Source organism: Fonsecaea nubica (genome assembly GCF_001646965.1).
Source record: "Fonsecaea nubica strain CBS 269.64 chromosome Unknown Scaff2, whole genome shotgun sequence".
In the NCBI taxonomy this organism is placed as follows: domain Eukaryota; kingdom Fungi; phylum Ascomycota; class Eurotiomycetes; order Chaetothyriales; family Herpotrichiellaceae; genus Fonsecaea; species Fonsecaea nubica.
In genome coordinates this window covers 581,459-606,268 of record NW_019173675.1, presented here as the reverse complement: position 1 = coordinate 606,268, position 24,810 = coordinate 581,459, and the positions used below count along the sequence as shown (strand labels likewise).

The 24,810-nt window shown below is 53.2% G+C and overlaps 9 protein-coding genes across 9 annotated transcripts; 2 read left to right on the top strand and 7 right to left on the bottom strand.

Moving 5' to 3' along the window:
• Positions 1-288: 288 nt before the first annotated feature.
• AYO20_00641 (hypothetical protein) lies at positions 289-2,182 on the bottom strand (the record flags this gene model as incomplete). The annotated part of the gene is made up of 4 exons (XM_022638950.1): positions 289-501; positions 669-1,764; positions 1,823-1,948; positions 2,013-2,182. The coding sequence occupies 4 exons, from the start codon at positions 2,180-2,182 to the stop codon at positions 289-291; spliced, it is 1,605 nt and encodes a 534-aa protein (XP_022505233.1).
• A 2,141-nt stretch (positions 2,183-4,323) lies between these two features.
• On the bottom strand, positions 4,324-6,204 carry AYO20_00640 (hypothetical protein; the record flags this gene model as incomplete). The annotated part of the gene is made up of 3 exons (XM_022638949.1): positions 4,324-4,705; positions 4,762-4,864; positions 4,917-6,204. 3 exons carry the CDS (start codon positions 6,202-6,204, stop codon positions 4,324-4,326), a joined length of 1,773 nt encoding a protein of 590 aa, XP_022505232.1.
• A 1,332-nt stretch (positions 6,205-7,536) lies between these two features.
• On the bottom strand, positions 7,537-9,200 carry AYO20_00639 (hypothetical protein; the record flags this gene model as incomplete). Its single annotated transcript, XM_022638948.1, has 4 exons — positions 7,537-7,859; positions 7,917-8,078; positions 8,129-8,250; positions 8,302-9,200. 4 exons carry the CDS (start codon positions 9,198-9,200, stop codon positions 7,537-7,539), a joined length of 1,506 nt encoding a protein of 501 aa, XP_022505231.1.
• A 1,475-nt stretch (positions 9,201-10,675) lies between these two features.
• AYO20_00638 (hypothetical protein) lies at positions 10,676-12,083 on the bottom strand (the record flags this gene model as incomplete). Its single annotated transcript, XM_022638947.1, has 4 exons — positions 10,676-10,751; positions 10,831-10,978; positions 11,052-11,759; positions 11,855-12,083. The coding sequence occupies 4 exons, from the start codon at positions 12,081-12,083 to the stop codon at positions 10,676-10,678; spliced, it is 1,161 nt and encodes a 386-aa protein (XP_022505230.1).
• Positions 12,084-12,557: 474 nt separating this feature from the next.
• Positions 12,558-13,106, bottom strand: AYO20_00637 (hypothetical protein; the record flags this gene model as incomplete). Its single annotated transcript, XM_022638946.1, has 1 exon — positions 12,558-13,106. One exon carries the CDS (start codon positions 13,104-13,106, stop codon positions 12,558-12,560), a length of 549 nt encoding a protein of 182 aa, XP_022505229.1.
• A 237-nt stretch (positions 13,107-13,343) lies between these two features.
• On the bottom strand, positions 13,344-13,997 carry AYO20_00636 (hypothetical protein; the record flags this gene model as incomplete). The annotated part of the gene is made up of 1 exon (XM_022638945.1): positions 13,344-13,997. The coding sequence occupies one exon, from the start codon at positions 13,995-13,997 to the stop codon at positions 13,344-13,346; it is 654 nt and encodes a 217-aa protein (XP_022505228.1).
• A 1,344-nt stretch (positions 13,998-15,341) lies between these two features.
• AYO20_00635 (hypothetical protein) lies at positions 15,342-16,493 on the top strand (the record flags this gene model as incomplete). The annotated part of the gene is made up of 1 exon (XM_022638944.1): positions 15,342-16,493. One exon carries the CDS (start codon positions 15,342-15,344, stop codon positions 16,491-16,493), a length of 1,152 nt encoding a protein of 383 aa, XP_022505227.1.
• A 489-nt stretch (positions 16,494-16,982) lies between these two features.
• On the bottom strand, positions 16,983-21,492 carry AYO20_00634 (hypothetical protein; the record flags this gene model as incomplete). Its single annotated transcript, XM_022638943.1, has 11 exons — positions 16,983-17,189; positions 17,240-18,404; positions 18,457-18,560; positions 18,706-18,852; positions 18,902-18,938; positions 19,572-19,899; positions 19,990-20,506; positions 20,584-20,706; positions 20,764-20,876; positions 20,954-21,142; positions 21,255-21,492. 11 exons carry the CDS (start codon positions 21,490-21,492, stop codon positions 16,983-16,985), a joined length of 3,168 nt encoding a protein of 1,055 aa, XP_022505226.1.
• A 1,607-nt stretch (positions 21,493-23,099) lies between these two features.
• AYO20_00633 (hypothetical protein) lies at positions 23,100-24,573 on the top strand (the record flags this gene model as incomplete). The annotated part of the gene is made up of 2 exons (XM_022638942.1): positions 23,100-24,433; positions 24,501-24,573. 2 exons carry the CDS (start codon positions 23,100-23,102, stop codon positions 24,571-24,573), a joined length of 1,407 nt encoding a protein of 468 aa, XP_022505225.1.
• Positions 24,574-24,810: the final 237 nt, after the last annotated feature.

Here is a 24,810-nt window from a genome sequence, read left to right as displayed (position 1 = left end):
GCAGGTCAGGATACGAGGCTAGGTAGGTAGGTAGGCCTACAGAACTCGGTCTCAACATATTGTTTGGACACGCATAATAAATGGCAAGTCCCCACGCAGGCATGATCCCACCTAATCTCACCGGCCATGCCAGACCATCGCAGAATATACACAACACGGCCGCATTCCATTCATTCATTACCCCGATCGTGTTCACGCTCCTGCAAACACAGACAGACACATACACAATGTTGAGAAGTCAAAGTCTAGTCTGATCTGGTCCACTCTGGTCTTGTCTGGTCTGGCACGTCAAACGACGCTCCGATGCTCGACCACGGCGGCTGCGTCCAGCTTCTCGGTGCCCGAGGCCAGCACAGCCCTGGTCTTGGGGTCGATGTCGACATCGACGATGCCGACCTCGGCGTCCTCCCCGTCGAAGATCTTGGCAATCTCCTCGAGCGTGGGGCCCTTGGTCTCGACGTACAGGAAGTAGACGAAGACGAGTTCCAGGGCGATCCAACACTGTTTTCCGCGTTGTTAGCGAGTGGCAAGAGAGGGTTAAGGGGAGGGTAAACGAGAAGAAAGGAAAAGGGAAGAGAAGAGAAGAGGCGGCGACGGGAGAGGTTTGTAAGATATAAGATATGACCGGGAATAGTGGAGGAGAGGGCAGCGATGGGGGCAGAACTTACAGTGTAAATGGTATACAGCTTCCAGTTCGGCTTCAGGTGGTCAAATCCCAAAGGATTCACGTACTGATTGATAACCAGTGCGACCTGGACCCAAAAGTTCATGACCATAAGGCCCTTTGCGCGGATCTTGAACGGCAGGATCTCCACCGTGTACGCGACCAGCAGGCCGGACCAGGCGAGCGCGTACGAAAAGTTGAAGATCCAGATAAAGGCCACCACGGCCTGGCCGGCGCCCTTGTTGTGGTGGTCCTGGTAGATGCTGGAGCAGATGGTCCAGATGGTGAAGCACACCAGCATGCCCGCCGTGGCGGCCAGGAAAAGCGGCCGTCGCCCGACCTTGTCGCACAGCAGCGCGCACGTGCAAGACACAATCAGCGACATGATGGCCAGCCCGCCGTTGAGGCCCAGCTGCGTGTCCGAGTTGGTGATGCCGATCGAGTTGTAGATGTCGGTCGCGTAGTACGACACCAGCCCGTTACCAGACCACTGCGAGAACAGACCCAGCGACGCGATCAGCAGCAGTCGGTACCGGTTCCCGCGCGTCTTGAGGAAGTCGAGGTAGCTGGACGACTTCTTGGCGACAAATTCCAGGCGGAGCGTCTCCTTGATCTCGGCGTACTCGAACTGCACTGTAGGGTGGAGGTCGTTGCCGTTGGCGTGGTACTTGGACAGGATCGCGAGAGCCTCGTCCGAGCGGTCTCTCGAAATCAGCCACCTGGGTGACTCTGGGATCCACCAGATGAAGATAATCTGGATAATGGACGGCGCGCCCTGGACGATGGTTGGGATTCTCCACGACCATTCGGTTGGGATGTGTTTGGTGCCGAAGGACAGCCAGGTGTTGATGATGGACCCCAAGTTCCACAGGCAATTGTAAATGGCAGTAATACGGCCTCTGTGCTGAGGATGGCACAGTTCAGTCAGCAGCAAAGGCGAAGACAGTTGGGCCATGCTGTTTCCGAAACCCATGAGGAACCGGCCACCCTTGAACATGGCGAGATTCTGAGAAGCGCCTTGAATCGCTGCAGCAATGATCATGATAATACAACCAGCGACGATGGCCACCTTGCGACCAAAATGGTCAGCGACGAAGGGTCTGGATCGTGTCAGCAACGGAATCCCAATATGTCACCCAAGGTATGGACCCGACTTACACCACAGGCAAGCTCGCAATAGATCCAATACTGTACAAGGCGGTCAAGAGACCCAGATTCGAGCCTTGGGGGTCGTCAAAGTAGTCCTTCCATTGATCTAGAATACGGATGTTGTTTAACATAGAGCTATGAAATGTCAGTCGCTGTATATCAATACGACGATGATATCCATCCATTTGCGCACACTTACCCATCATAGCCGGTTGTCGCGGAAGCCACACAAATGATGGCCGCGTAGAAGTAAAGCTTCCTCAACCCAGGATCTTGCAGCCAGTTGACTCTTTCGAGCTCTGGTGCTTCGGCCTGAGCAATCTGCACCTCGTCGGCGTGCGTGACGCTTTTCTTGATTTTAGGAACCATGACGAATGGTAAGTCAAGCCGAGGGTGAGTGAGAAGCTGGTCAAGATGTTGCACTCGTGCTTGGAGAACGCTCAAGCCAGTCTCTTCCAGAGGGCAGACACAGCTCTATATATGTACATCTGGAACCGAGCAGTGCCATCCATCGGAACCACTCCCAAAGAAACCCTTGGAGAGCCATCTGCCGACTTAGCCAGTGTTCCGGCTGAATTGCGGAAGTCAAATCATGCAGCTCGAAGAGTCAAAAGGAGCATCAGCCTGGTCGGTCAAGGTGACACAGGCCAAAGTGGATCGACATGAGGTGCCATCGACCAAGAAAGTCTGGATTGAATCACAGTGCCCTGGGGGCCACGAGAACTCCTTTCGACCGCCTGAGGGAAGATGTCACCAGGAAACAAGCTCGTGTCAGTGTCGCAATGATAATCAAAGGCACTGGGCGGCGGACTGGCGGACATTCCATTCGTTCGCTTGGGGTTTAGCGCTCCTTCTGCAAGCTAGAATGTCTCCTGGAGGTATAGCTGAGTCCGCCCTTGATTATTGAGACAGGGGTCACAGCGTCAGTGGCTTTTTCATCGTTTCTTGCTTGGTGCTTCTTGGTTGTTTCTTGTCCAGGACTCAAAAAGTATTCGGTGGTGTCTGATAATTCAAATTCTCCTAGTGATATGTGGATAAAGAGAACTCTTCGCCACTTGTACCCCGTATATCAAAGGCAAATGCTCCAGCCTTGGCCATCGTGGAGAAGCTTGCACTCGGTACAGGAGACCGCAAGAGTGGCGTTCACGACGTCGCAAAAGGGCAAGTCCTCGTGAAGTGCGTTTCTTCTTGCATGGTCATAACCTAATGGATCGGACGAGATGCATGTTACTCGTACAGCCGGATTCCTTGGGGCACGGACTTCTGATGGGGCACGAGTGACGGAACCAACTCCTTTCGTTACCCCAGATTTGCAGTCTCAAATTCCCACATTTGAGCGACGTGAGAGGAGCTGGTCATGGCTAAACGGGACAGATCCATCAATCAGAATGAACCCCCTTGCCCTTCTGCACTCCTGTTTGTTCTGGGGCCAACTTTCTGGGAATTTCCGGCTAAATTCCCATCAGGCTAATCGTCGGGCAGCCCCATGGGGTTTATTTCCCCCCCTCCTCATTCGAAATCTTCCGTTCGTTCTCCATGGTGGAGAGATAGTTCGTCTACTCGTAGCTCGGGCTCCGGCTCATCCCGTACCTTTTCCATTGAGGTATTTGAGATTGCAATCTAGAAGACGGCCGTAGTGGCTTTCGCTGGTGGTTGACATCCGATCTAGGCATACATGGGTGCCGGATTGGGGGGCATAAGGCTAAATTTGCCAGGATAAATCTTGTGTAACTCGAAGTCTTGGATGATGCTACCTCGTGAGCACGGTAGGCTTGACATTTTTCAGGAATCTAGAAGGATAGAGGATGCAAGCCTGAACCGTGACTGGGTCTGAATTGATGGTGTGATGGTGTAGTGGTTGCCGTGTGGTCGAGGATCGATCACTTTGTCAAGTTTTCCAAGCGGGAACCAGGCCTGCGGCTCGACCACGAGGTTAGACTGGGTCATGAAAGTTCTTCCAGAATTGAACCGAAAATGTACCACACCAGAGGCAAAGCTCCAAAGGCAATCTTGATGAAGATTTGATTATGAGAGAACGAGTGCAGCCGAGGAACAATTGAATGAGATTGGTTGAGGAGACTTGGATGCGGTTAGGAGGCGCGGAGGGCAGGCATTATTACCCGGGGCCCCATGCTATGGTTGACTCGTCTGTGAGTACCTCGTACATGCAGCGACAATAATGACAACTGTCATGTTGCACTAGAGCACGCTGACAAGCCTCGAGGGTAATTGCTTTAGCTAACTACTGACAAGACAGCCTGAGATAGTGGTAATCATACACCACTGGCTCCCTTGAAACGAGCTTCTCACCATCAAAAGGTCCTCGACTTCAATGCAAGCGAGCTTCAACAAATTAAAATCCAACAAGCTCAATCAAATACTTGGAAGCAAGGTCTTTGTAGGCAATGTACATGTTCAACTAACTATATATAACTATTTATCTCTTTCTCATCGCAATTCTATTAATGCTCCAGGTAGTCTTTCTGGGCTCTTTGATGTAGCCATTCGTCTTACACGACCTCCTTGCTGGGCATTTCCACATTGACCTTCTTGTGGACACCCTCATCAACCGAGCCAGCAGCATCGGATCGGCCCTCGTCTTCCACTTCCTTAGTCGCCTCCTCAGCCGGAAGATCTTCGATTTCTTCGGGCAGAGTCAGGTTGAGGAGCATGGCGACCAGGGCGGTGATGGCAAAGCCCGTTTCGCAGACAAGTTCAATGGCATCATAGAAGCCGCGGAGGGATCGGTTGTCTCCATCATAGGTAAACACATAGGTGAACCAGGTGGGGACCAAGGTGGCTCCGTACCCAAGAGCGAGCGCTGCGGTGAGGATGAATCGCGTTCGGCGGTTGAAGGGGACGCGGTTTACAATGGCCATTCCAGACACGGCGCTATCATCTCCATGTCAGTGACCGGGAAGCTTGCGAGGGAAAAGCAGATTACTCACACTGCGCAGAACAGGAATGTGGTCATGCCTCCAAGAACCGGCGAGGGAATGGCAACCAGTGCTGCCGAGAATTTGGCGAAGATGCCGGCCACGATAAGGAAGACTGCATAACGGGTCAGTTACGACTCACGAATTGAAACAAAGCATGCACTTACAGCAGCAGAAGTATCCAGCCTTGCGGTTTGCACAACGGGTAAGAGCAATAACACCGTTGTTTTGGGCAAACGTTGACATGGGGGTGATAGTCATCAAGGCGGCCAAGCATCCGTTCAGTCCATCAGCCAGAACGCCTCCTTGGATTCGAGACTCGAAGATCGGGCCTTCGACCTCGAGCCGCGAGACATCACATGTGGCGGTGACGTCGCCAATGGCCTCGCAAGCGCAGATAATGAAGACAACCATGACGGGCAGGACGATGGGCCCGTAGAGCGAGAGCTTGAAGGTCTTGACCCAGACGAATGAGCCGACAGGGGCTGCCGTGATGCCTGAATCGTCAAAGTACCCGCACGCCGCAGCCACGATACAGCCCATCAACAGACCGAGGATGACGCTGGTGGATTTCATGATTGGGGAGCCAAATCGCTCGCAGAGCAAGATGGTCACAAAGACCAAGAAGCCCAGACCAATGAACTCGGCACTGCCCCAGGGAAGAGCGTGCGGAGCTCCCACCGAAGGACACAGGGCGAAAGGCCCATCTTCTGGGCGCGAGGCGCAAAGCCCTGATCCGCCAGCCCAATTCATAAAGCCCGTCTCGATCAAATGAACCCCGATCAGGATAACAGTTGGACCAGTGACAATGGGCGGGAAGATCCTGCGCAGTGCCTTGGGTGGCAAGAAAGACAGTGCGATTTCGACCAGAGCACACAGCGCACACGTGCCAATGAGAGCACCATAAGCATCGGGGCAGGGCAGGCGATTTCCGTCGGCATCGAGTTGACACTTGCCATTTGCGTACATTTGCGCGAAAGCACCGGTGGCGACGGGGATAATGGCGAAGGATGTCCCCACGACCGAAATCAATCCCGTACCAATATAGTACGGTGTCCTCCAGATATGGAACCGAGTGATCTGGATAGAGGACAGGATACCACACACTATCAGAGAGGTGCTGACGAGATATTGTTGGTAGTCGGCTGGCAAATTGACACCTCCTTGGCCGGACAGAATGATGGGTGGCGTCATTATACCCGCCAACATGGCCAGAGCATGCTGGAAGCCTAGTAGGAAAGCCAGAACAATTGGCATGGAATCATGGAGGCCGAAAAAGGGCGCTGCCCGACGGGGCTTCTTGAGAAACGGGATGTTGGGTCGGAAAAGGAATGCATAGTCATATTCGCCAATCAAGCCATGTTTGGTGAAGAAGGTCTTGCGGAGGCTGTTCATACGGTCGGCAAGAGTCTTTTTGGGGCCCATGTCTGGCCCAATGCGGTCGCCTTCGCCCATTGTGAACAATGACTTGGGGTGGTGGGCTCGACTTGAGGATTAGGTCGCTGAGGATGGGGGTTGTGTTGGGTGGGTGAGGAGTTTGTTGGTGGTCGCGTGCTCAATCAATTGAGGTTCAGTTGTGTAGACATCTTTTCACCACCCCCAGAGTGACGTCCCAGTCCTCTCTTTATACAGATAATGCTCGAGCAAGAGCAGATTCTGACTCGCCGGACCATGGCCACCTCCGTTCAAGAGCTGCAAAAGTCAATTCTCGTTGATCAGGCGCTGATCCAAAATGGGCGTTCGGCCAGATTGGTTCTGTGGGCAGCCATATCACGATGGCCAGATTGGCGAAAGAGTCTGATAATATCGAAGCCCCATCATGACGGCCAGCGGCGACGAGCAATCAGTAGCAACAAAGGCTAGGCACTGATTAGGACCTCTCTGGACCCTTAGCAGCTGTGACAGGGTCCTCGCATTGGTGAAAGGCCCTGGACAAGGGGCACAACCAAGAAGAACTTTCTCCGAACACCGGGTATCGTAGTGCGCAGGCTGCGTCGGGACACGCCTGTGAGAGGCTGCGCGTTATCAAGACTCGCTGATTGGCTCGGAGAGCACCGACCGTCTCGATAAAATGCTTGGCATCAACTGAACTTGACCAATGCCTGCGGCTCTTCACTCGGGATTCTTTTCTCTCTCTCGCTCTTCTGGCTGGGCAGCCCATGCTTGCTTCTGTTCATGATATTTTCAGCCAGCTGGAATACTCGGTACTTGCAGTCTCTTCAGATGGAAAGACGTTTTCTGCCCCTTACACCGACCGCCGGGTAGGAAGTCCTGCCACGAGGACCGATTCTCTAGAAGAAAAACAAGCGTGGTCCGCGGTCGGAACCCCCTCGACCCCATACTTTTCCGTATCCAGAGTACATGTCTAGACCCATTGACAGAAGGAAAATGCAAATGGGTCACGCTAGCGATTCATATCAGATCGCCATCAGTATCCTCCCATTGGCCCCCTTGAGCAGATCACAAAAACCCCGTTGTCATGAATTTGACGCAAGAGCTCCTGCTGTTGTGAGTATCTGACCACTTGGTCTCGGCTTTCGGTTGTCGCAAACCAAGGCTCGTGATGTAACTGCGACCTTTCGTGATTTAGCGATAAGGAAACAACATTTTCTGCTTCATCATATGGTCAGATTTAGTCCAAAGCTGACTGTATTAGTGGAAAATCTTCATCAACATATGACGAGATTGTGTACTGTGTAATCTGCATGCTTTGTCATCGACCCTTGATCAGTTCCCCAATTTTGTTCCTCCTGTCGTCTATCGAAGCGATTCGCCTGTGACGTCTGCTCAAAAAGTTCTGGCCAGCGGACTCCAACGTCTCAATGTCGGCCCAAAGAAGAAAAGAACATATACCAGCACAACCAAACCGATGGAGATAAATGCCAGTGTCGAGAACGCCCATCTGATGTCCATGTTTTCAAACATGGCAACACCAGCGTGGGCGCAACCTGCCGCAATGAGAAAACTTGGGATGAGGAAAGCGGCAATGGCGCTGGCAGCCACATTCGGGTACGAATCCGTGATGTAGTTAAGCATTGCCAACCAAAGAAGCGGGTCACAAAAGCCGAGCACGCCGCCTGCCACGACAGGAGACCAGAATGACACGGAACCTAACCACGGATTAGGGCCAAAACATTATGCGCTACGATGAGGCATTGAATACTCACCATCGCATGTCCAAGCAAACCAGAACAGACTGATTGGAAACAGCCACACAGTCACCAGAGAGGTGAGGAAACGGGCTTCGGGCCGATGGCGACCGTGCTTCAACCTGTCGCGGCGAAAGAGGTAGGTTTGGACCGGCACGAAAATGAACGTCACAGTGACCCCTATTTCTGGCTTAGAAACTGTACACAAATTCTCAAAGGCAATCACGTACCAACACAAAAGTTGAGATAGGTCAACGAAGCTCCGATAAAACTTAGGCCGTTGTTGAAGACAAACACATCGAAGACGCCATCGAGGTAGAGGAACAGCAAACCGTAGGCAAATCCATTATATCTGAGCCCACGAGTCAGTCGGTAATATCTCTGAAACATGGGAGATACTCACAATCCGAGGGATATCACAATCGGCTCGGTGAACATGATCCTTAGTGCCATTGTCGCCACAAACTTCAGCTCCCGCACGACGGACAGCCTGCTTGACCCGAGCGCAATGTCCACGGCATTTTGATCGACACTACCTCGTCGCTTGACCGCTCTGGCGATGACGAGTCGGGGTAAAGTCTCAGGAATGAAACAGAGCAGAACGGCAAATGCGCCGCCAATGATGATATTGATGTAGAATATCCAGCGCCATCCCAAGCTCTCGTTTTCTGCAATCCACTCTCCTATCGGAGAACCCAGACTTGGTCCAAAGTTGGCAGAGAGGACGAAAAGAGCCATGGGTTGCGCCGCACCGTCATGGTCGCCGAAGAGATCGGCAATGGTGCCCGCAACGTTACACAACGCAACAGAGCCCGCGCATCCGATGAGGAAGCAGAAGATAACCAACATGGGGAAGTTGTCGGCCAGGGCGGTGCCGATATTGAGGATCGCATAGAAAAGGGTTGCTCCCACGTATACCCATTTCCTCCCTCCAATGTCCGACAAGGGGCCAAGGAAAGCAGGTCCCACGGCAGTGCCGACGATGAACATACTCTGGCCGAGCGTAGCGACCTGCGTGGAGCTGGTCCACTTCTCCATGATCAAAAATTCGACCGAGACGTACGTCGTCGAAGTCAGGGTGACGAAGATCTGGAGAAGGCAGTACACAGAGATGATGGACCATTTCTTCCACCACGGCCATCGAATCGGATGCGCATCCGAGTTGGTCTCGATCTTGGACAGCAGAGCAAGAGGGTCGTCTTGCTCGATGCTCGCCTCGAGGTCGACATTTCGCGGTACACTTTCCTTCTTTTCGAGCATGTCGGGAGACAGCTCCGGTGGGGAGGTCGTATCACCAGTCATATTTCAAGGCGAGCTGTGTAAGGCCGGGACAACGGGTTCGCAGGAGCCAGACTCACCCTTTGTGAGGAGTGACTCTAGTATACAAAAGCAGGCCAAATCGGCGTCCTAACAGAGACGGCGAGACGGAATGACTGAGCGAAAACATCCTCAGGGAGGACATTGATGAAATATGAAAAAGAGCACAAAGTGGATTTCGCATTTGTGGAGCCAGCTCGGCGGCGGGTGATGCCATAGCCCACGCATCAGGATTAGGATTGCGCGCGAAGCTTGAGAATGCTTATCGCAAGGCTTGAACACCAGCCAGTGACGTGTGGTGGGTGCATTCGGCCGTTGGATCGCCTCAGCAGGGCTTGATGAGATGAGGGAGCAGGCGCTGGCCTCTGCTTGGTTGTAACTGGCATTGTTATCAATGAAGAGATGGAACCACGATCGGACCAGTGACGAAGAGAGGAATCAACTTGTGCACCACTGATAGCGGCACGCGTCGGAACAAATTGGCGAAAGTTGGCTGCAACCATGGGGATCTTTTTTGAGGGAAAAAATCTGTCCGCACCACCAAGCACCACCCAGTCGGCGCGCCCAGTGATTGTCCGTGATGACGTGAAGCCCAAGCTTTTGCCCTGCAGCGAATAGTAATAAAGAAGCCAGCGGTAGTGGGGTTGGAGCTAATATATTTCAAGTTAGAAGTCGGAAACGGGCGAGGAGCATGGCAGCCTTTCCCCCCAAATGCAGTTGTTCCTGGTCAGATTCGTGTGTGCCTCGTGCAAACTGGAATATCAACACAACACAGCCAGAGGGAGGAATTGGTGGTGGCTCGTCTAAGACAACAGCCTGCTGAGATTCGGCATTCCAGTCAGCACGAGGGAGAGATAGCCATCGGTCAATTGATTCGCAGGTGTGCGGGTGCAAGTCCTGACGATCCCGGGCGGGCTTCTTTCTACAGGTACCGAGTACTGAGTACCGAGCATAGAGTACAGGGATCCCAAATATCGCTTCTTCTTTGAGGGATCGAGGAGCTGTGAGACGAGAGATATCGCCGAGTCCATGCACCTCGGCTACAGTACCCAAATGCGACCTTGAGAACCATGTGTCAGTGTCAGTGGGAACCGGATTCAGTCCCCTCCCTGCAATACACGAATACACGAGCCTGGGAAGGGGGGAGGAAGGGGGGGTTGGTGAAGGCCTGCTCCGCCACGTGTAACACCTCCATACAAGGTATACGAGTATGAGTGCTTGACGCACCACCCGTACGGGACGACCCCAAAGCAGTAAGAACTCTGAGTGGCCAAGCGGACAAGCCGGGCCTCCGCGGAACTTACTTGTTATTTGTTCTCGGCAGGGCAAAATTCTCAAATCACCGCCTCGAAGTTGATGATATGTATCGCATGGCGGATCTAGGACAACGCGGCCGAGTGCGGTTCGATCAGAGTCTGTGGTTGCGGTTGTGGTTGCGGTTGCGGTTGCTGTTGCTGTTGCTAGTAGCAGTCAATGTACTTTTTAATCGCTCGCATGTCGATGCCTCCGACATCTCCATCTTCGGCATCTGGCGATCTATAATATGTGGTGTAGTATTTGTGCTTTTGTCAAGGCTATTCCACCCAGAATTCTCCATCGACTGCGTTCGTTCTACAATGCCGCAAGAGCCTCGGTCCTCGACTGACTATTCGGATCCAGGTACGGAGCCTCGCCGATGCCCACAGCACGGTGTCCAAAACGCTCGCCCAAGCCATCGTAATCAAACGTGGCACAGTGGAAGACGCATCGGTTATCCCAGATCGCTGTGGTTGCAGAAAATGGATTAGCGTCCTGTGCCCTCACAGCAATACTTGAGGGGAGCTGGTCCAAACTTACCGATGTCATTCTCGTTCCTCCACTTGAATCTCACCTGCAGGTCGTGATTGTTCACGATCATCCCATGCAATTTCTTGGACAGCTCCTCCGTCTCCTCGGCATTCAACTCGCTGAAGGACTTAGGAAACGTCCCGATCGCATAAACGCTCTTCCACCCGGTGACCGGATTTGTCCTCACCACAGGATGCTCAGCGCTCAAATGCTTGCCCACGTTCAACGGCGATCCTCGCGGCTTATCATACAACGTCGCCCTCCCTTGCTGCTCGGCTCTGATGAACCCGTCCCCGACGAATTTGGCCGTCAGCCCTTCGAGGAACTTTTGCCACGGTCGGCTCATGCGATCGTATATCTCGTAACCACTGGCCCAGAGGGTATCCCCGCCCGTCTTGGGCAGCTGGGTGAGTCTCAAGCTCGTGTAGTCCGCGGGCGCGGGCTCGAATTGGATGTCGCTGTGCCATTGGGCAGCGTCGTACTTGCGTTTGTTCTTGATTTCGCCAGCATCGAAGAGTTTCTTGCGGGATATAGATGAGATGTTGCTGATCTCCAAATCATGCCCGAACTCGCTGGTTCCGTTGAGGACGGGATGGATGTGGAGCGTCGAAGAAGATGGCTTGCCGGTCAACTCTCCGAGGCGTTGGCAGAACTTCTTTTGCAGATCGTCCGTCAAGTTGTCCTGTTTGCGGAAGAAGACGACTCCACGCTCGCTGACTAATCCAAAGTATGGTTAATATCACACTGTTACAAGGGATCGCGAGGCTATGGGTGAACTCTCGCGCTGTGAAATTCAAACAGGGAGTTCATACTTGTGATAGCAAGATCTCTCAAGAGTGTATCTGCGTCCGCGGACTGAATCAAGTCATTCACAATGTTGACGTTCAGGAACTCTCGGCCAATAATTGGTGTCAGGTCTTCCGATTCAAATCTCTCGTTCAGCAATCCACTCTGTTTGAGCGGCTTTCGGGGACCCTGCCCATCGCCGTTGCTGTACGCGGTCGAGTGACCGTTCGAATAACTATCGCCAAGGGAGCCCATGGTTCCAGCCAGGTACAGCCTTATCTCCTTGTATCAATTGGTATCGAAGGAAAATAGATCTGGGAGACCGACACTTATTACCTGAACAAAGACTTACCGTTAGTATAGAATTGAGGATAACGATGAGTTTGAGAGAAAGAGAGGGGAAAGTAAATAGTAACCAGTTGATACGATCAACGATGGTTCCCTCGATTCAGTGATCACGCAATCCGTGTTGGAGATGACCGAATGCAGCTGTTTATCGCAAACTTCTCCTCACGTCTCAGTCGAACCGAGCATTTGGCGAATTAGACGAGCTGTTAACGTGGTCAGTAAAGCCAAAAGTCCACGTGGCAGCGACGGGCGGTTTTGCGTGTGGTGTGCCCAGATTCCGCGCAAGTCTATATCAGGCTTCTCTGAGTAGTCATTTTGCCTCGTCCAATGCGTACGTGGATCCGCGCGCCTGCCAATATATCCAGCTCGGTTGCCTGTGAATTAAATAATCTTGGCTCTGAATGGCATGCCGAATTCCGATAATTCTGCAAATGGCCATTGACAGGCAAGGCGTTGAAGCCATGATTGATTTCGCATCAGGTGCGGTTCGTCCACTTTGACTTTCTCCCAGACGGTTGGCAAGTTTGTAGCCGAATACTTTCTCCTCAGCTCGTCGTACCATTTGCGATCATACAGTGCCCAGAAATCCTCCTCTGGGTAGTACGTGTGTGAATATAGGACTTTGCGGCCGCCCAGCTCAGTTAGACGCCGCTCCAGCTGCCGATTTTGCTGCACAAAAGCTTCAGCGTCCATTGATGCCGGTCCCCAAAGACCAATATTCAGCATTGGCTGAGGCTTTCCGTCTGCGACATGACTGGGATGGAATGTTGGTGGGTCGGTGGCTCGTAAGGGACAGAGCCAAAGTGGCCAGACCCCCGGACTTTTGGAGGTGTCATCAATAAACTCTTCAACCGTGTCATAAGGTAACGAAAGGTCCTGGATCATGAAGCTGAAGTACATGTGGCCCGCGTGCAGAATTCGGTACATCATCCTTGTGTGCATGAAGTCGTTCACAAACCACCTGGTGTATCGATTGAACGGGATAAAATTGAAATAGCGAAATGCTTGCCTACCCACCCAAAACACACCCCGATCATAGCGAAACAAGTACTCGAAGATAGGGATATAGTCCGTAGAAGGGTTGTCCAGTGTCTTGCTCTTAACATGAAGGTAGAACCACGGGTTCCATGGACCGCTGAAGTGGTGAGGTTTCGCCGTATTTGGGATCTAATTTATCAGTTGGCCGGTCATCACGACACCGTGAACTCTGGAGAAGATGATGCCGTCCACGTAGTCATTGTCAGGGTTCTCTGTCTCTTGCTTTGACGCTTTGATAGTCTCATGAATGGTGGAATATGGATGATAGACCAACTTGACGAAGTAACTGGCAGGAATCAGCCGCAGTTCGAGCTTGGTAATAACACCTAGCGTCCCCAAAGACCCAGTCGCGCCTTTGAAAAAGTCGGCATTCTCAGTTGAAGAGGCGGTGATTGTCTGGCCCTCTGCAAGGACCACCTCAATGGATCTGACGGTCTGATCAAAGTAACCGTATCTGAAAGAGCTACTCTCTCCTGCGGACCCAGCAAATCCTCCTCCTACCGTGATACCTGGGAATTCCATGACAACTCGAGGTACCAATCCATGAGATAAGGTAGCCTGCACAAGCTTGTCCATAGGGACGTTAGGCTCCACGAGCGCCGTTGTCGATGAAGGGTTGACCTTTAGCACGTTGGACAAGCAGCTGATGTCAACAATACGGCTGTGGTCGACGGGACGAGTGCTGTTTGTGGATCCATGGAAGATGTGGAGCGGCTGGCCATTTTCAAAGAAAGCTCTTACTGCGCTGGATACTTGGGCGACATGTTCATCGTGGGAAGGCATTTCCCTGGTCCAAAGGGGACCTCAGACCTCAGTAAAGCCAAGATTCGGACAGCGCGAGGCGGAAGGCATTCCGTAGAGCTCAGAAGCCACTCGAGATAGCTTCATTGGCAACAATAGTGTGATGTACAAGGAAGAGAAGGTGAAACCTCTGAGGGAGGAAGCGAAAAGGCGGGAAAGAGAAAGAGCCCAAGCAGCCTTGTGGCCTTGGCATTCGAGCCTCGCAAGTCATTGCTCTTTCCCTTCACGTAACAGACTCACCAGGGTTATTGCTCCATACTCCTATCACTACTTCTATCTATCGACTCTGCCTCCGTGCTTGTCAAGAACACAGTGGCCGACACTGGTCGCCTGACTGACACTCTAGCTTGCCTCCCCATCAAACACGATGCGCAACACCTAATCCCGATCAGTGGTGTAACACCATTAACGTTGCTCCCGAGCTTCCTGTCTCGGCATCGTCGCATGCTCGCTTGTCGAAGTTTGCCTCACGTTCCAGGCATGGCCCAGAAGGCCTCTCGGTTTTCAGACCGGCGACAGTGGAGTTGTTAGTCATGGTTGCGTCCATCCGCCGAGACACCGTGCCCTGTAAGAGGCATCCCTCCTGGTTCGAACATGGGAGAAGAGGGGGCCAAAATTGTGGACGGCCAATACGCATCTTTTCGACGATCAGACCATGCATCATATCCAGGTTGATGCATCGTTCGCTTTATCTCGGGGGTTTGCTGCGTCTAAGCCCGGAAACGTGTCAAGCGACTTTTGGTTGTTGTCATTGCCTGTGTAAGGAGGCTTACAAGATGCCCCTCAAAGAGTCAGCAGACTGCCAACTCTCTCAGAAGAATGGTCCTGGCTGCTCCTCCGTGAGTTATGTGTATTGGAATGAGATCGAGAGGCTGATATTGAGGGCCTCGGATAGCTATATTGACGTTGTAGAGCAGATTTCTGCAACCAGGGGAGCGGCCTCACCACAACCTCGATTGTGCGGATCAGCAGCCTGAAGCGAGCTCACAAAGCTGCGCTTCTGCTATCGTGACTGGGTTGCTACTGCTAAGTCCACCAAGACTGGATTGCAGTCAGTATTGCGCAGATTGAACTGTCACTTTGAGACAAACCTGCCGAATGCTCCCATCTCGAGCAAAAGATCTCGTTCATGGATGGGTATCGACGCCTGACGTACGAGGGACAAGTGACATACTGTACGGCAGCCTTGCCACCACATGGCTTTGCACCTGGACATGTCTCTGTCTGAATATACCAACCTCGTCAAGCCGCCGCGGGTGGCGGTCTCTTCTGTACAAGTTCCGTTGGCAACTCTACACGATTTTCTTCCCTGAAGTCCTCGTGGCTATGGCCATGGAACAGTGGATGTCTGCACACCAGTCGGTCAAGATCTTCCACAGGCTCGGGCACCCGGAGTGGACTACACGTCACGGATTCTACGCAGATATGGGCGGCATCTTGATCGCGCCGCGCGACTATCCAGCCTTCCCGGTTGACAGCCAACAACTGGCTTACCTCGTTGAACATAAAAGTCTGGTCTTACCGGAGATTTCTGCGTTGGATATTGAAGCCCTGAACAAAGCGGACGGGCTCGCGCGCCTAGTGACACTCATTCAAATGACTTGGTTCTGCGTATCTTTCATCGCCCGTGGTGTTACCGGCCTGGGATATTCGACACTCGAAGTCACAACACTAGCATTCATCATATGCACGCTGCACACCTTCACCTTGTGGTACTATAAGCCGCTAGACCCTCAATCACAGCGCGTCGTGCCAGTTGACGCTGACATCAATCAGCTTTGCGTGCTGCCTAGCTCTGCTGCTGGTTCCAAGACGATGCCAGAAGTCACTGTCACTAATGCGACCGCCATCAACACTCCAGTGTGCGGCGCAGGCCGCGCGACATCCCCTTTCAACGTCGAGTCTTATTCGCGGACTCCCCTCGACTTCGTCAAGCCTATACCCGACCCGAAGAGTCTAACGGTTCCATTCTGGTATGGCTTTTCAGTCGTTTTCTTCTACGACCAACATGCCAAACAAAAGCCCGCACAAACCATGCCCAACAGCATTACTCTCCCGCCTGACGGCCTCACCATGGGAGTGACAATCTATACGCTGTTATTCCAGCTCATATATTATGGGCTGTACATCGGCTTCGCCTGGCTGGCAGCATTCCCCTCGCGGACCGAGTTCTATCTCTGGCTCGTGGCCAGTTGCACCGACTTTGGCCTGATCCTGCTCTACATCCTCGCCGTGCCGATCGGGGCCTACAACACGCGTCCTCTGGGCCGGTACTTTTTCAACGCCGAAGCCACCAGTATCCCGAAGCTGGCGAATATGTTGCCACCCTGGATCAAAATGCTCCTGCACGGCCCTTTCGTCTTTGCGTATATCGCCGCCAGAGCCATCGTGCTGGCCGAGTCATTAATCAGCCTCCGAGCACTGCCTGCGTCCGTGTACCAGGACATCAACTGGCCGAATTTCCTGCCTCATGTATGAGAGAGGAAGGTGCCCATCCAAATATGTAGAACAATGAATCCAGCCAGAAGGCCCTCGTATGCTCTCCAACTCCAACCTTTCCCCGTCGTCATCGATATTCCAAGCTTGGATCTTCCGTGCATACCACAAAACAGAGGTCACGCTCGAAAAAGACCGGCATTAGAAATGGGACTGCGGTTAGTTCGTGGCCTGATAAAAGCCCGCGGGCCGTTGCACGTTTAGTCTCTTTCCTTGTATCAGGTAATGGCCTCTCGTTGTTCCATCAAAGCCCTTCCAGACCTGGAATCCCGATGAGATCGCGTATTCTTTCGACACCATCGCATCGAGCACGACTAACACATTAGTCACGACTAAACAAAAAAGAATGCCGCACGACCAAAAAGGCACAAAGGAGCTTTTGGGGGGCAAGATTCGGCTCTTTTTCTTTCTTTCTCTCTGACTCGACCCGCTAAAATGTCAACTAACGATATTATCCAACCCCGGAGTTTTCTAAGACCCTTTCAATGCCTTGACCTCGGCGACAAGTTCTGTCACCGTCTTGGTCAGGCTGCTCAGCTGCCGTGACTGCTGGGCAATCAGGGCCTTCATGTTCTTAATCTCTCGCTCTATGGAATCCGACGCTGGCGATGCCTCGGCCACGTTCGAAGCCTCTCCCGCTTCGACGGTCTGCTCGTCTGGCAGCTCCGTCTCGGTCATCTGTTTCCATGTTAGCTTAGAAATGCGTGTGGGGACCATAGCTCGCTGACCTTGTGTTTAGGAGCTGGCTCGAGATCTTCAACGTCTTCCCACACTTTACTCGCGGTCGGAGTGGGAGATTGTTCTTTTTTCTCCTCGGAGACGACGGGCTTAGTCGAAGTTGTCCGTTCCACGGGCTTCTGGACCTCCTCGAAATCCGACTCGTCATCCCCTCCTTCCGTAGGTTCGGTGTCTTTGAATTTGTCCGCAGCACCCATCATGGTGGCACCTTGTTCCTTCATGGATGGAGGAGGAGATCGGATCGTTGTCGGCACAGGTTCTGGGGTAGGCTCGGGGGCGGCTTTCTTCGGTTCAGCAGCTTTAACAGGTTCGGGTGCCTTTTTGGCCGGTTTCGCCTCATCGGATGCGACTTCTTTGATACCGGTACCCTCATACAGACTTTCCATGGAAATCTTCGGTGGCAATCCTTCGGCACCATCGAGCCACTCCTTGCTGCTCATTGCGGGTTTCAACCCGACGGTAGGGGGGTAGATGTCCTCTTGAAACGTCTCTGCTCTCCGAGGCACAATAAATGAAATAGGCTCAATGTAATTGTCATTTACCGTCTTGTACGCCCGAGCGACCTCGTTCTCGTGCAGGTTGACACCCCTCTTGGGAATGAAAGCAACGCCACGTTGAGGGTCGGATGACTTGTACTCGGACAGATACTCGAACTTGTCGTGCTCATATTCGTAGTAACGGATGTTGCCATCGCCTCTGCCCGCGAGGAAGAGACACTGGGTGCCTTCGTCCCAGAAGGGCATGCAGACGCCCGATATCGAGTCGAGCATCTGGAACCCGTCGATGGGTTCTTGTGCGTTTCGGACGTCCCAAAGCGCCAGCTGACGGTCACTCATTCTGGAGAAGCCGGTCGTAGCGATGCGGTCGTGCTCGCCCATCCACACGGCGCGACTGTTTTTGGCACCCGCGTGGCCCGGGCCTTCATGGACAGGCTTTTCCTGTCTGGTGTCCCATATTCTCAACTTTTTGTCTCGGGAAGTCGTCACCAAGAGGGAGCCGTTCGCACTCCATGACAAAGACTGGATCACCTCGCCAACCTTGAGCGACAGCTTGGAAGAGCCTGACTCGATATCCCATATCTTGACGGTGAAATCTCCAGCTGCAGACGCCAGGACATTTTCGGCGGCGGGATTGAAGAGCACGTGTCCCACTTTCCTGGACGGAATTAGTTCATGTGTTCCAGAGGTTTATGGACCAATTTGCGTACTTTGGGTGGCCACTGAGTTTGCCTACTGGGGCAATGTCTTGGACCTCATCCGCGGGAATGTCGAGATGCAGTGTAAAGTCGTCTGGCACTCTCCATAAGAAGACCTGCGGAGGTCAGCAAATTTCCCGTTTGCAGAGTACGTATAGCCACCTTTCCGTCATCTGACCCCGAAGCGATCAACGAGTCATTAAAAGGGTTCCTTCACATGTAAGCCTGGGCGCCCTTTCTTCACTTCTCTTTTGACATCACCCACCAATCTGTGTCCAAGACCACGGCGGTATGTCCTCGGAAGAGCGGTATACGTTCGGGAAGTCGGCCTTTCTCATTTGTAGGGATGACGGCAAACGCACCGCCGCCGCTGCTGTCCCAGTTGAGGGCGAGGTATTCGGGGTTGGCCTGGAATTGTGAGCTTCGGGGCCGACTGCAGCTTGCGGTCGTTGCGTACCTTGATCAAGTTTGTGTCCCAAGCGTTCTTGGATACCCTTACATTGTCATAGCATTGTTCCTTTTGCAGCTCTTAGCCTTGAATTCCTCCCCAGTTGAGAAGTGAGTGTGAAAGTCGCACCTTGCGAGTCGGGCGGCCGAACACGTGCCGATATTTGGAGGAGCGTACAAAACGGCCTGCCATAGGTTTTGACGGTGAGGAAACCTGGAGAATGAATACTGGGTGTTCCGGAGAAAACTGGAAATGACTGAGCCTGCAGTCTCGAGAGGCTTCTTCAGATTTGCCAGGCTGGAACAAATCTGAAGCACTTCGGGAGGTATTGGGAGCTGACCGCAGCCGCAGCGGCCCTTGTGGTGCTTGGTCCCTCCATTGGCGAGTCGGAGGAATGAGAGCGCTAACTATTTATGGTGATACGGCGGATCATGAACAAACCTGCCAAGACGAGTGCTCATGCGGCGTCCTGAATTGGGACGAGATTGATGCTGGACATAGTCTTTGTACGAATACTAGTGAGCATCTCACATGCGTTGAGAACGATCAATATGCCTCCCTTGCGCTTAGGGCCTACTGGTAAGGCTTCATACATACACCCATACATACGTCGATACAAACATCCACATCACCTGCCAAAGCCTCAAAGCTCAAGACACAAAGCTCCTATAGAGCATACCGAAACTCGAGATTCTGCCGATCCGTCAAATCCATAAACTCCGTGTCGGGGACGTGCACGTATCCCTCGGCGGCGGCGAGGCGGTCGCGGCGCTTATTCTCCCACGCGTACCAGAACCGGAGGATCAAGGCGGTCACGATGGCCAGCGACAGACAGGCCATGATGGCGACCTTGGCCGGGATGTATTCCGGGGCGGTGTAGCCGGTGAAGGTGAGGGGGCCGATGATGTTGGAGGCGCCGTAGGCGAAGAGGATTATGGCGTTGATGGTGATTTTCTTGGTGTGGCCCGCGTAGTTCGCCGCGGCCCAGGAGTACATCATCGAGAGGTCTGTGTTCGTTTAAAGTGTGGTGAGTAGGGGTGTTTTTCGCGTCTCAAGGATACACGGCGGGTTCCTGGAGGAAGGGAAAGAAAACTCACTAGGTCCAAAGATCTGAGTCAGGTAAATGCCCGCCAGTTTCCCAGCCTTGTCGGTCTTGGGGAGAAAAGCCATCAATCCACCACCCAGGACACCGGGCAATAGGAGCGCGACGATGCCATAACCCCGATTGTTGAATCTGCCCGCGTACCACGACGCCGACAGCACCGCAATCATGGAAATGGCTCCACTGGGAATATTCAGCAAGGCAGATTCTTTGGACGTGTACCCGAACCCCTTGATCAGGGTCGACGAGTACGTGCCGCACGCGCCAGTGGGGACGTTGCCCGCGATGATGATGACGGCGATGAGCAACGTGCGCGGATCCATGACGGTCTCCATGAATTGGGGCTTCTTGAACGTCTTGTTCTCAATGCCTGTCATGTTCTCACGCAGTCGTTCAATGGCCAGGACTTTCTCCTCGTGCGTGAAGTGCGAGGCCATGGGGGAGTCGGGCAGGACGAGGAAGACGACGATGCCCCATGCGACGGTGATGATGCCGAAGACGAGGAACATGATCTATTTCACATAGTTAGCTTCTCCAAGAATGTTTTCGTTCCCCGGTGCTGAGAAAAGCAGAGACAAGAGAAACTGACCTGCCACGACTTGAACGTGTCGGCGTGATAGAATTGGAAGCCAAACGAAGCCAGAGCTCCGGCGATGGTGCCGCCGCCCACACCCAGATACCAGATGGCCACTCTCAAGGGCTGTTCCGCACGCTTTAATCGGACGGTCAGTATCTTCCTCGAGGATTGGTGCTATGAGGATCTCCATACCTTGTACCACATTCCCGTGATCAAAATCAGGCACGGTGCGCTAGACGCTTCAAAAACGCCCAAGAGCAAGCGAACCACAATAAGACCGCCAAAGTTGTGACACGCGCTGTGCACTGCTCACGAGAAATAAAGAGTCAGCCTCTCCTCCAAACTCTTGGAGATCCATGTCATTGTCTCGCGATTCACATACCGGCCAGAGTGACACCCCACAACACCACATTCACAGCGAGGTACTTGGCCGTCGGGAACTTTTGCATCAGGTAGGCGTGCACGGGCTGGAAGACGGCAAAGGTGACGTAGAAGAAGGTGGCCAGGTACGAGAAGTCGGCGGGGCTCATGTGTGTGTCTTTGCTGAGTCCCATGACGTTGGCGTAGTTGACTATTTTTAAGGAAAGATATCAGCACAGTACACCATGGCATAGCACACACGGGGGGGCTTTTGTCCCTGTTTACTTCGCAACGAGAGATGAATCTCTTGGGGAAGAACATACTCAGACTCTTGTCAATGTACTGGAGAACATAGACGCCAAACAACATGGGCATGATGAGCCGGTCGATGCGGCGCAGGAGCTTCTTCTCGTCCAGCTCGGCGATGGAGGCGTCGGCTTCATTGCGCAGGAACGCGAGGGCCCCGTCGACCTGGTCGAGGGCGAGTTTCTCCTTGGTCACGACGGGGTCGTCGGTGATGGTGGGATTGGCACGGCCGATTTTTTCCACGTCCGTGGCCATCTCCTCTCTTCTCGTCCGTCGGCGGAGTGGCTAGCTGGTGAGTCGAGATGTCAAGAGTGATGGACAGCGTTGCGTTGGGTGGTGGTAAGTCTTCACCTCTGAAATAGAGATCGAGTTAGAGAGGCAGAGTGAGAGGAAGGGAGGGAGAGAAGGACAATCTTCGCTTCTCACGACCATTTTTTCGTCGCGTCTGGAATCCAGGACTATCTATATACATCCATGACCCGTGTGGATCACACCAGGAACATGACATGGCATGGCAGGACGTGAAGTTCTGTCCAGGCTATTGTCCAGGGTCAAATCCCACCACGCTTAGTTAGTTTCGCCCTTCCTCCCCCATCTCGAACCGAACCATCGTGGCGGATAACTGACCTAGCCTTTGCCTTGTACCTACCTCGCCACCTACTCGTCACCCTGTCACAAGCCGGTCCGGTACAAGGATCGATTACCATTGAGGTAAATGCGCAAAAGACCCTAAGACCCCCGTAACCGCGTACAAGCACTACCTAGGTAGTTAGTTACCTGAGTTTCTCCAACGGGTAATAAACTGGTGCTCGCGAGATATCGGTATTCGTAGTGGTCTTGCTCTTGGTATTGGTAAGGCCATTCTCCGCACGCGGCAGAGATACAGTCCCGACGCTAATGCAGGGCCACTGCAGGTTGGAGAGATACAGTCCCGACGCTAATGCAGGGCCACTGCAGGTTGGAGAGATACAGTCCCGCGTAGTCTTTTAGGTTAGTGGCGTTGACAAGAGATACAGTCCCGTCGCCTTTGCCGATCAGTCTGTGCACCTATCCCATCGTCCAACGCCTATCACATTACCTACTCGTCACGCTTGTACTGTACTGTGCCCTCCCTATCAAGCAGGTCAGATCAGATCAGATCAGATCGGTATGGATGTATGTATGTATGTAGGGCGCGAGGGTCAGGCGACATCCCTACAGTCTCGTAGACGAGATACAGATACAGTCCCGCCGACTGTGGAGGTATGGCGCATACCTTCTACCTTGTAGGACTGGCACCGAGATACTGGAGGGATTCCGGTTCAAGTGAGTGAGTGAGTCACTTAGTCAGTCAGTCGGACAAGTCAGATCACGGCCCATCTCTAGTCAAGTGTGTGCCTCTCTCTCTCTCCTCTGTTACTCGTTCGTATACAGACAGACAGACAGACAGAGTGTCCTTCCACGTGGCATTCCAAACCCCCTCCCCCTCTTTCACTCGCAGCAACTCCAACGCCCACCGTGCCATCCATCCCTCGGGGGTCTGTCTGCCTGTCCCTCGGGAATCCGTGACGAGAATCCAAGGCGTAATAATAACGGCAAAATACCTTCGTACATGGGGGGTCCTTTGTACCCATGGGAGTTTGGAGGGAGGCAACTTCAAGGAAAGAAACTTCACGGTGGAGTTTATCCACATAAAAACGCGTACCAAGAGGGAGGTGCTATGTATGGAGGATAGATATGCTGGTATACAAACGAGTACATATACTATAGACTGTCGTCGGATGATCCTTTGACATCGTGAGAAGGTCTACTTCATACAGCGAACGGTTTGGACATTTCTTCTCGTTTCTCTGTTTGAAATACTTTTCGCTACCTCACCCATAATGATCATCACACGAACAACGAGAGCACTGGGCCTGCTGGCATCCAGAGTCGAGTCGACCTCGTATTCACCACTCTCCAGATCCGTTACCTGCGGCCAAACGTACATCCGCACGCTGAGCACAGCGACTACGACTACCATTCCCTCCTACACCGTGAACAAAGACAGGCTCTGGAACACCATCCATGACACCGCACAATGGGGTGCCACTCCAGATGGAGGGATCCGTCGACTGGCCCTGACTGATACGGACAAAGCCGTGCGCCAGTGGTTCGTCTCCACCACCGAGTCGTTGGGATGCACGGTCAAGGTCGACCAAATGGGCAGCTTGTTCGCGACTCGCGCGGGCATCTCCACTTCCCTGGCCCCCATCGGAATTGGGAGCCACCTCGATACCCAGCCCGCCGGGGGTCGCTATGACGGGATTCTCGGCGTGCAGGCTGGCATTGAGATCCTGCGGGTGCTCGAGGAAAACGGACACCAGACATATGCACCGTTGGCCGTCATCGACTGGACAAATGAGGAAGGTGCTCGGTTCAATACCGGCATGGTCTCGTCGGGTGTCTGGTCTGGCCGGTACACCCTGGACTTTGCCCACGCCCTGCCAGCCGCCGAGGACAAGACCAAGACGATGACCTTGAAGAGTGAACTCGAGCGCATCGGCTTCCTGGGAAGTGTACCCGCGTGGCACGAGGCAAACCCGCTGAGTGCCCATTTCGAGCTGCACATCGAACAAGGCCCAATCCTTGAGGATGAGGACAAGAAGGTAGGCGTGGTGACGGGCGTGCAGAGTATGGGGTGGCTCATCATCACCGTCCACGGGAAAAACCAGCATTCAGGCACCTGCCCCATGGACAGACGGGCCTGTGCTCTGACTTCCGCCGCCCGGATGATCTCGCGGGTGGAGGAGATTGCTCTTGCGGCAAATGGCCTGTCGACCGTGGGAGTCATCAACTCGTGGCCTCAATCCCCCGCCACGGTGCCACACAAAGTGGTCTTCAGCGTCGACTTGAGCCACCACTCCACCGAAGTGCGTGAGCGTATGATTGCCGATACCTGTGCAGAGTTTGCCCGCATCGCCCAGGCGAACAAGTGCACGGTTGAGATCGAAGACATCTGGAACAGCCCGGCCGTACAGTTCCATGACGATTGTATCAGCTGTGTGCGCGAGGCTGCACGGAATGCGGCTGGAGAAGAGAACGTCAGGGAGATGATGGCAGGCGCTGGTCACGACAGCGTGCACACCAGCGACCGGTGCCCAACAAGCATGGTGTTTATCCCGTCAAAGGGAGGCATCTCGCATCACCCCGACGAGTATTCTTCACCAGAGCAATGGTACGTTTCATCTAACCCTTCGTCCTCCATACTCACAGGCTATACAAGCTGACAATGATATATCCAGTGCTCTGGGGGCGCAGGTCTTGCTTGAAAGTGTCCTGCGCTATGACGAGCGACTGCGGCAGGCTGCACTTTGACCAATTACACGAGCGGACTTGAGTGATCTGTTTTGAAGTTGAGGCAACGTTCAACGGTGAAGAGAGTCCATGGATTTCGAATTTTGCATTGCTTGAAGAAAAGTGAAAACCTCTGTCATTGATCTTCTGGTCCGGGGATCGGAATCTTGGACAACATTTTCTTGTGAGGTATCCCTGGTCTCATCTTAATCCGGAATATTGCTTTCGAGCAGTGGTCTCCCATGTTGCATGCATTGC